Source organism: Blennius ocellaris, assembly GCF_963422515.1.
Source record: "Blennius ocellaris genome assembly, chromosome: 6".
In the NCBI taxonomy this organism is placed as follows: Eukaryota; Metazoa; Chordata; class Actinopteri; order Blenniiformes; family Blenniidae; genus Blennius; species Blennius ocellaris.
Genome location: NC_137655.1, coordinates 26,905,944 through 26,916,357, shown reverse-complemented (window position 1 = coordinate 26,916,357; position 10,414 = coordinate 26,905,944). Strand labels below are relative to the sequence as shown.

The 10,414-nt window shown below is 41.0% G+C and overlaps 1 protein-coding gene across 1 annotated transcript; it reads right to left on the bottom strand.

The window, feature by feature from the left end:
• Positions 1–7,671: 7,671 nt before the first annotated feature.
• LOC308131598 (zona pellucida-like domain-containing protein 1) lies at positions 7,672–8,832 on the bottom strand (the record flags this gene model as incomplete). Its single annotated transcript, XM_080498382.1, has 1 exon — positions 7,672–8,832. The coding sequence occupies one exon, from the start codon at positions 8,830–8,832 to the stop codon at positions 7,672–7,674; it is 1,161 nt and encodes a 386-aa protein (XP_080354508.1).
• Positions 8,833–10,414: the final 1,582 nt, after the last annotated feature.

Sequence of the window (10,414 nt, the reverse complement as noted above, 5' to 3'; positions counted from 1 at the left end):
TGTCCTCACATCAAGACAGCTGACAGCAATAAGTGGCTCGTTATCGGTTTCCTGCAGAGTTCATCATGAGAACTCAGGTGTGTTTGAACAGGGAAACATCTAAAATATCGGAAAAGGGAATGGCCAACCCCTGCCTTACAGCGTATCGGCATGTGGTGAGAGATACTGTGCTTCAGTGTAAAACAATCCCAAGCAGTCAGGAGATTCATGCAGGCCTCAGGTGGTCTTATAACATTTATGAAACAGCATTGCATCAGTGTTGGGAAAGATTCAGTTTCTACATGAACTAGTTCAAAGTTCAGTTCAAAACTAAAAAACAAAAAAAACAAAATAAAAACCTAGTTCAGTTCATAGTTCATAATTCAGTTCCAAAAATGAACTTGTTAATTTTTTTTTCCAATATGTCGTTGCGACCCTCAGTACCCTCAGAGTACTGGTATTCCCCTCTTGTTGCCCCCCATTCAGTCACACGAGTGGCCAGCTGAAGCTTCAACCCCCTACAGTATATTCTCCTAACATGCTGCTTGAATAGTCTTTTTAATGAAGAGTTATTAAAACAAAGGAAATGGACAGTAGTCCTTAAGGTGCAAAGGAAAATACACCAGGCTGGATATGAAGACAGCAGAGACGCTCCTGTATGCCGTTAATGTGATTTGGGTGGTGGAGGATCTGTTTTGGCTCGCCGTTGCCATGTCTTTAGATGTTTTAGTTACTCCACATACCTTGAAAAGCTCGCAGGGTGCTTTAGTTCAATGTACCGCCTCAGGTTTGCTGTTGATGTTGTTGATGTATGGAGTTGCTTCTTGAAACGCGGCAGGCAAAGTTTACACAAAAAGGAAAGATGTTTCCACCTGGATCATCACTGACCTTTTCATAAAATTCTTTTAAGTAATTAGATGAAGATGAAGTATTAATGATGGAGGCAGACTCTGAGGTAGTGCTGCTGTCTTCTATTTGTTTTTGCCGCAATGCATCGCATGTTGATGACGAATGCGGCAGTGCGACTCTGTGGTGGTTGCCATGGAAATGGCTGTTGAGCTGTATTCTATCATTCTACACCTCCATTCCTCCTGATGTTGAAGCATTTGATTCAGACACGACCAGAAAAGTGAAAAGAGCAGAAATTCACTATGTAATGCCCAAATGTTGAAAAATAAGCCCCGAGCTTATTTACATTTTTTTTTCTCTCTCTCTCTGGCCACTGTGGGGCTAAAGCAAGATGGACGTGAAAAAAACTTCTCTTTGGTCTGAAGAGACAGAACTTCACTGTTACAGTCTGTCTCCTGGTTCCTGGATCCTGCCTGACGTGGCTCTCACTTGGCTCCGCTAACTTGCTCCTGGTTCTTTCTGGTGGAAAAGCCCTCTATGAGGTGAAGTGAAGTGGTGTGAATCTGCCAGCAGGAGGCCATCCAGCCTGGATGTCACATGACAAGTAGCCACCGCAGAAGACGATGACCTGAAAGACACACAACAAGACAAAAAGCTGCCCAGCTTCATCCTTCATCCTCGACTCCCGCTGCCATTGTTTCAGCTTCAATTAGGCATCTGAAGAACTTGACACCTCAACATCACATCGGCTGGCGGCGGTCCCTCCTAAACTGGGGGTATTAGCTGCTCCCTGGGAGCCTGTGCAGCCGGCACACTTGTGAATTCTTCACACTATTGTGGAGGCGTCACGTCCACGTTGGACTCATCAGGCGTATAACATAGGTGAATTATCCGGCTCACAGGAGCTGGCCGCCATACTTCATTCACAGGAATCCAGTAATGACAGCCGCCTCCCCATGGAGGAATAAACAAGTGGTCCTCACTCACCACGCCGCTGTCCGCTCACACTGCATGACACATCTGCACACCTCAACATTGAGAGATCAGCCCTGGTCAAGGTGTTTACCCAAGGAGGACGCAGATACCTGGAGCAGCTCCTGCAGCTGTCGTCAAATTAAAATACATTCTTAGTCATTTTGCTTTTGTTGCAAGATTCTAAATTTAATTTAGTCAATGTTTAAATATTCTTCATGTTTTACATTACAAGAGACAGACAACCTCACAACTTCACACCTATGGGCAATCTTATGGTGACTAATTGCATGTTTTTGGACAGTGGGGAAAACTGCTCCATTTTTATATCAGCACAAAGGAAAAATCAGTGAGCTGAGTGATTGTTTCTAATCCATTGTTAGGAAAATAAAATACTTTTACAGGTTTGAAAGTCATTCTATCTTCCAGCACCACTGATGCCATTGACAGACTTTCCAGTACTACAGGTTGCATTTTAGAGCTTGAATTACATCTTGAGGTCACGGTGAAGAACACTCATACATTTGGAGAAACAACCTTTCTTTAAACTTCTTAAGATTCATTCATATATTCATAAAGTATCACTCAAGTTAATTTTGAAGAGGAAATAATATAGTATAGTACAAGTGCAGACAGGTTGGAGAAATGTTATATAAAGAGTCCCAAGGAGTCACCTGAGACAGGTCAACATGAGTGTGTCAACATACATATTAGAAAATCAATTACAATGCTAAATAAGACTATGATTCATGGTTTTAACTGAATAAATCTAAATCTTAAATCTAAAAAAGGCTTCAATTTTAGAACTGTCTGCATGCAAGTTAACATTGATAAAAACGTTTTTTACAAAGCATTGCACATAACTTAAATAGCAGGTCTGATGATTACATTAAGCGAGTTTCCAGAAACAAGGCCAATCTTAATATTTTCCCTCACAGAGGAAGGAAGGACAGCATTTCTTTGGAAAGCTTCCTAGTTTCATGATACATCTGTAAGAAATGGTTGAATAATTATATTTGTTTTTGCCCGCACTGAGCGCAGTAGAGATGAGATGTACATTTGGAGACAGAAAACAAACGAAGTTAGAGACACTGAGTTGTGAGGTTGTCCATCTCTCTCTGGAGCTGCAGGATGTCGGTGTGCTGCTGATGTGATATATGTTTGCCCATGCCAGCTCCATAGGAGGCCGTTTCATCTCTCTCTGCAGGGGAAGACCAGATTTACGGTTTTGAAACCGTATACCTGTATATAACCTTTTCCAACTCACCGATCTGCATCCAGTGAAGTCAACTAAGAAAACCTAAGTGAGGAAACAAAGATTAAAAAACAACCTTTTTTATATATACAATGAAATAAGCAGTCGTTCAAATGTGGCTCAAAATGTGAAAGCCCAACAGTTCAGCTCACAAACATCTATCAAAGTCTGTTATTTATTTATATTTTTCCCCCACACACATTGTTTTGTGCACAAACTCTCCTCAATGCACACACTCCTGTGTTTATGGCCAGCAGGTCTTCCTCCTCCAGTTCCCTCGGTCTTCCAGCCTCCTGCTGCTCAGTCATCAACTCACATAATATGTTCAGCATATTGTGGCTCTGCGATCGTCTCACTGCTGCTGCTCAAGGCCGCTCAGCGTGATCACATCAGCACAACCAGGCCGTTACAGGCCATCCTAGGATATGGAACACTGATATAAAGTTTCTCCGATGAAACATAAAGAAAACCCGGTGGTTTCTTATTTCATTACAGGATTTTATCGAAGCTCTTTGTTTTATATGAGACACTGTCTTTTTTCCTTGACAGAAAACCTTCCACAGACCACATTTTGATTTATACAAATGTACAAGAGATGTAACTTCTGCTCATAAGTTCATGAAATTTCAGATAGACTTTCAAAGTAAATGCCTCTGAGGGGAATACATTGTTTACGCAACGTTTTCAAGTGAAAAGGGAAAACTTACGGCGCTCTGGGCATCTGTCTACACAACAACGGTGCTTGAAGCCATGCTTCAATCTCGTGCTTATGCTTGATCCATAATAACAGTCCAACTTGGTCACCTGTCCACTAGAATGTCTGTGTACTTGCCATTGCTAATGTTGATAGTGTGTTGTTCTCTGCACTTGTGTGGTTTCATTACAAAAACAAACAGCATCCAGTGGTGTCGCTGCATGAAATCTTAAGAAAAAGCATGCAAACTGAAAGTGCAATGTGTTTACATGAATGTGCATTTTAGCACGCTTTCCACAGGATCTTAGTAAATGATCTGTAAACCCGTCTACATATTTTATTCTTATGCACTTCCAGCAGTTTTCTATTATTCAAGCAATTATGATAATTAATTATTATTCTAATCTAATCAACTTTGCCCTGCCTTTTGCCCATTACACTGATAGAAAGCACTGCAGCCAACCCTGATGCCTAAGTGAACCCTACGTTCACTGAAGCAGGTCAAGAAGATGAATGTGTGGACACCAGGACAACATTTATTTTGTGATTATCTCAAATATTTCATAGAGATCATCAAAATGTCAGAGCTAAGCTCTCATTAATTTGGAGTGACACAGTTACCCCTCGAGAGATGCATTAAAATAAAATGTATTGCTGTAATATTGGATTCCCCCGCCCCTCCTCTGTGACATAGTTCAGGTCAAATTTACAGAAAGTCTTTTACTTCTTTGAAATTTAATGGGCCAATGAGATTTTCTGACACCAGGGGAGTTCTGCCTCTGAGATTGGATTTAAGTTTCATTCTGTGCATAAATGAAATCCAATCTGCTGCAAGCATACGTACATGCACATGCCAGCTGGACTCAGGGCCAGTCGGGCAGACAAATTGACTTCCCAGTAAACTAAACTCCCCTATACAAAGCCTGAGAAAATGAATTTCAGAGAAAATATAATACCTTTACACAGGAGATCATTAAGATAAAGAGCCTCCTTCCTCTTACCTTCCATGTGCTCTTTCCTTTCTTTTGCTCTAATCATTCATTGACCAAAATGCTGCAGATCAACCCCCAGCATGAATCTGGGAAATGGATCAATATTAGATTTGCTTATTCCGACAGAAAATACTGATCTGATCAGTTAGTATGATGGCCTCCTCCATGTGTGGGCAGGCAGTCCAACCAAGTCAAACGTTTCATTCAAACTCTTTTCCATCTCTTGTCTATCAAGTGTATTTTTCTTTGACAGAAGTGGAGATGCTCAGTCCATCACTTCCAGACCGTTGGCATGCAGTGACCTCTCCACAGACCTGAGTTATTCTGTACTCACCAATCATTCTCAGGTTTAACTTCCTTGAGGAATCATCAAGTATTTTATACACTCAATGTTTTGTTTTTTTCTTTTTTGGTTCTATTTTATCAAAGTGATTGGTGATTCCATCATTTTATGACTTAATCCAGTTGATCAAGTCATTGTTTTTATCATCTTGTTGTTATATTGTGGTTTCGTTTGAGTTGAGGCATGTTGATTGTATTCAGTTTAATGGTCTGTGACAGTCTGCAATGCCAGTGGTAAATTAAAGAAAATAGAACCATAATTCCTGTATATCAGTGGTGTCAAACATTTTCACGTTCAGGGACCACATTCGGCTAATTTCCTCTTGAATGGGCCTGACTGGTAATATTGTGCCATAATGGCCTTTAAATTCAAACTTTAAAGTTCTTTGTTTTCTGGCAGAGTACATATGATGAAAATGTCTATTAATTCACAAAACCAATTTGTAATGGTTTGGCGGGCCACATTGGAGCCGGTTTTGGCCCACAGGCCTTATGCTGGACACCTTCATTGTAAATCCTTATAGTACACGTGCATGAACTCAGTTTTGCCTGCTGGAAACAAGTCTAAATGTTTTGTGGTGCTGTGTGACTTTGTCTAAAAGAAATGTGATCGAACAAGGAAAGAAACAAAACAAAACATCAGAAATATTCAATTTGAAAATGGTGTATTAGCTCGCTTTTATGAAGCTTAAAAACTAAATACTGCTTTTCATAACATACTGTATACATCTTGATTTCTTTTCACTCCAACAAAAATGGAATTGTGGCTTTTCACATGCAATACTGTTGTTGATTTTAAAATTTACTACACTTTTTTTGTTTCTGACAATTATACAAAGCAGGAAATCACCTGTCCAGTAAAACACAGAGCTGGAAACAAGCTCAATGAATTGTTAGCTCGGATGTCTCATCTCAGGTCTGGTGGGATAACCCTCATGAGGAGGCTCAGTGTCTGCTCTCCATTCATCAAGCCTTTGTTTCTGGAGGACATCACAGAGACATGGGCAGCAGTGGCCCAGTGGGGTCAGAGATATACTGCCCTACATATTCACATCGTCAGGCAGCTTCCTCCTCTGACATCAACACCAAGAGGCCGGTCAGAAACCCCCAGAGACCCTCACAGGAGGAACGCTTTTAGGAGTTTGACATACAAAAGTCTTTTGATCAGAACGTCATGCAACATTCGGTTAAATGCTTTATTTACTTTACTGTTCTGGATGCATGGCATGTGTGGTTGTATGTTGAATATTATTGTGTTGAATAAAGGTTCGTGCATGAAGGAGAGACAGAGGGGGAAAGGCTTAAATACACGTTTTTCTGTTATTTTGATTTTGATTTCAGTTGTTCAGTTCAGCCAGGAGATAAATAATGTATTCGAATGTATAAATATATTTGTGTGTGTGCAAGCATTTCTTTGTTTTAAATTGATAACTCGTGATCTGCCCTGCACATTAACTAACCCTAGCCCCTGCACATTAATCCTCCATGGCAGTGGACCACAGCCTTGAATCTGGGGTCTCGGCAGCAAACATTAAAAGCAAAAGATATTAAAAAGAGGCTTAAGACTTTTTGAGCTCATTCAAGAGTAAGCATTTCCACCAGCATTTGGCTTCACTGATAGTTTTGCAGAATCAGTGATTTAGGAGTCTGCAACTTTTTTAGACGCAGCAGAGAAAAAAAAAGGTCGGGAAAAAGTGTTTTATGATGGTTTTGCATATTTGTGTGATGTATCGTACAATGATAAACGTGTCATGTTATATGTGCATGTTTTGGCCAACAATGCTCTTTAACCATAACACGATGTTCAGAACAGACTTGCAAGACAGAAATCGGAGAAACAACTTATTATTTTGCATTGTTTTATTTGATACAGCAAAGAAAATACAGAGGAATGCATAAAAGTCCAGTCAATGTTGAGCAACAAACAACCATGTTTTCTTCTTGTCATTTTATACATTCTTTTATTTCTCAATTAAGGCCAGACAGTGTTGACAAGGCTTCGGTTCACAGTCATTACTCAGTGTGAATTGTGGGTAACTTTACAAAGTGAACTGAGCATCAATACAGATACTCTTGCACCAGGTAATTTGTCATTTTGATGTAACTGCCCTATTTGTTCAGTGGGATTAAATAAATTAGCGGCATAATACTTTGAAAGGTACTTGAACGGCACTTTCAAAAGACCCAACACACCAAACACTCCACACAGAGACTGAAACACTTGAAACATTACATGCTATCGTATCCACAGCCACCATATTGTTCTATTATTTAAAAGCTTGTAAAGTGCAGACATGCAATAACACCTACAGCTTTTCTCTATCCAGTTATGAATTTGATTTTCAATGCTAGCGAAATCTACTGTATCTCCTCTAAAGATTGCCATCTGTTCCTACAATCTCTCCAGTGCTGGAACAAAGTCATGGATGCAGTGACAGACATACATTCTCCCCACAGATGCAGCCATGAGCTAATCCCAGTCCTCCACCACAATATTAGAAAGAGCAAGCTTTCACAAAACACCACAAAGAGTGTTTTTCTCACAGCATGTATTCTGTTGGTTTTTTTTCCCACTTGATGATGCCTCCTCAGTTCCTGAGCCTTTTGTAAAACAAGGCTGCAACACAAAGGGCGATTAGACAGCCGAAGGCGAGGACACCGACAGCCACACCGAGCCCAACAGCAGAGTCTTCTTTCTTCTCCGCAATGAGGGGCTTCTCTTTGGACTCGTTGCTCTCGGCTCTGGTGATGATCCTCTGAGATGTCAGGGTGTACGTCTGAGTGATCCCTTCCACGGATGTGTCAAAGGTGCTCCTCTTCCTCCTGCGGTTGCACTGCTTGAAGGTGCTGCAGGTGCTCTTCTCACACAGACGGGTGATGCAGTGCAGGAAGTAGGTGGACACAGTCTCGTTCTGCTGCTCGATGAAGCGGAAAGCCGGGAACTTAAAGCGGGCGCTCTGGCTATCTCCGTTCTCGATCATAGTCGTGAGCTGGTCCTTGGAGCAGGGCACGAAGAGGTTAAAGATGCTGGAGTTGGAGGGCAGAGGCGAGATGGAGGCATAGCACCGATCAAGGAGAACGTGATACTGGCCTGTCAAGTTGGTGGCTTTCACCTCAACAAAGACATCAGTCCTCAGCTCGATCCCCAGCTCTGGAATGTCCATGGGTCTGGTGTAGTTGGCATCAGTGAACAGCTCCATGCTCAAAGTGCTGATGAAACTACCATTGTTGTCCTTGACTGAAATGGAGGAGGCCGACACATCCACCTGGGTGTTGTTGATCAGGTATTCTAACGGGTAGGCGCAGGAGTAGTAGTACTTCAGCTCAGCGTTGTAGGTGATGGTGCCAGTGGTAGGATCGATGGATCGGATGATGCCACTGATGTTCACGGTCTGGATGTTGGAAAAGTCTGAAAAAATTCCAGTTCCTGCAGCACTGGTGGTCCTGAATATGCTTCCACAGGCATGGGTCATGTTGAGGGGGAAGTTAAACCGAGCCACAGGCGGAGACACAGACTCATCCAGGGTGGCTCTACAGGCCGAGCCCATCATTTGGTTCAGGATCAAGAGAGTCTCATTGTAGCCGGTGTAGATGACAGGGCAGATCTGAATTGCCAGACCAATGGATGAAGTACCACAACTCACTGCAATGTCATTAAACTGTGGCCGTCTTGCTTCTGATCCACAGTCGCCCAGCGACAGCTGACTACTTCTAACTGTAAAGGTTAGTAACAATAAAATAATCTTCATTGTAAAGCTTCAGTTTGGTCTTGGGTTGTTTTTCTGCTTCCTGCAGTAAAATGTTGACTTTGCTGAAAGCTGCTTGGTCGTCTCAGAATGTTTGGTGGTTAGATTGTGGTCAGGGGTCTTTATAGGGGAGTCTGTCTTCTGGGATTGGTCCAAAACAAGGTCAAACATATTGCTATTTGTCAACAACTGTATTGTATTAGGAGCTCCACTCTGGACCATATCCTAAGGGCAACACCTGAAACCTGAAGCATCTTGGTATCTTCAATACAAAGACAATGGGGTTATTCCTTTGTTGACTATGCTTTAAAATCTAGATTTCTATGTCCTCCATTACTAAGACCTTATGAAGTCAGTGAACCATATGAGATAGATTACTGAATAACCCTAGTACTGGGTTGATTCTTCTATCTTGGTTGAGTCTTCAGCAATGACCCAATTCAAATGGAGTGTATGGTAACTATTGTGTCATTATTTTAATTCTTACTGGACATTTATGTTGAAGTAGCCACACATTAGCTGAACATATAGGGAGTAATAAAATCAAATGTTTAAGAATAAGGGTAAAAAAACTAAATAATCTCAACCAAAATACATATATTTGCCTTTTGTAAATATCTAAACACCCCCATGAAATTAGAAAAAGAACCGTGTTAAAACTGTGTGTTGGGATGTTTTACTAGTGACAAATGTGAAGCGCCTCAGCTGATTGTCTTGATTCACAGTACTGATTAATGGTTAGCTATTGTTGCCAGCAAATGTTATGTTTGATGGCTAATGATGAAAGGACAACCTGTTCCTGCTCAGATAATATAAAGGAAACTGAATCTATGGAGTGTCAGTGGAGACAAAGATGTTTCTCTGACAGAGACCAGGCATGGCTTCAATAGCACAAGTACAGTGAAACCTATAACATGCAGCCAGCACACAAACTAATAAACACTGCAAAGACGTTTGAAACGAATGTAGGTCATTCACAATATGCAGCTTTTGTATCTGAACTCTCAAGCAACATCTTTTGACTCTTAACCCTTGGATGCACAACCTACTAGTACCTACACTCTTCCACACGTGGGGTCAAAAATGACCCCAATTAAAATCAATGCGTTTTTGCAATAAACTGGGTTGTTGTTCCTCAAATCTTTAAAACAAAGAGTTGTAATGTTTTCATATTCCAGGTATTCCTCATAAAACTTGTTTGTGACATGAGCCCATTTGCATTTTTATAAATTTTTTCATTCATTCTGAGAAATTGCAGTTTTTGTATCACTACCCCACTCTTCCACAAAATCAATCCGGTTTTTTTCCAGTAAAGTAAAGACACTTCTCTCATTTTGGTGAAGATGATATATTTAGTGCAAACAAAATAGTAAATGTTTTACTTTTCATTCACATTTTAGCACTTAACGATCAATCAATCAGGTCAATCAGGTGTCAAAACATGTTTCTGTGTCTGGAGGACGAACAAAGAACTTCAACAGGTCCACAGACCATAGCACTGTCCTCGCATATGTACACACACACAAACATCTTATCTCTGCTCACTGTGTGCAGCTGTCACAAACTACTTGCTTCTGGCTGTGAC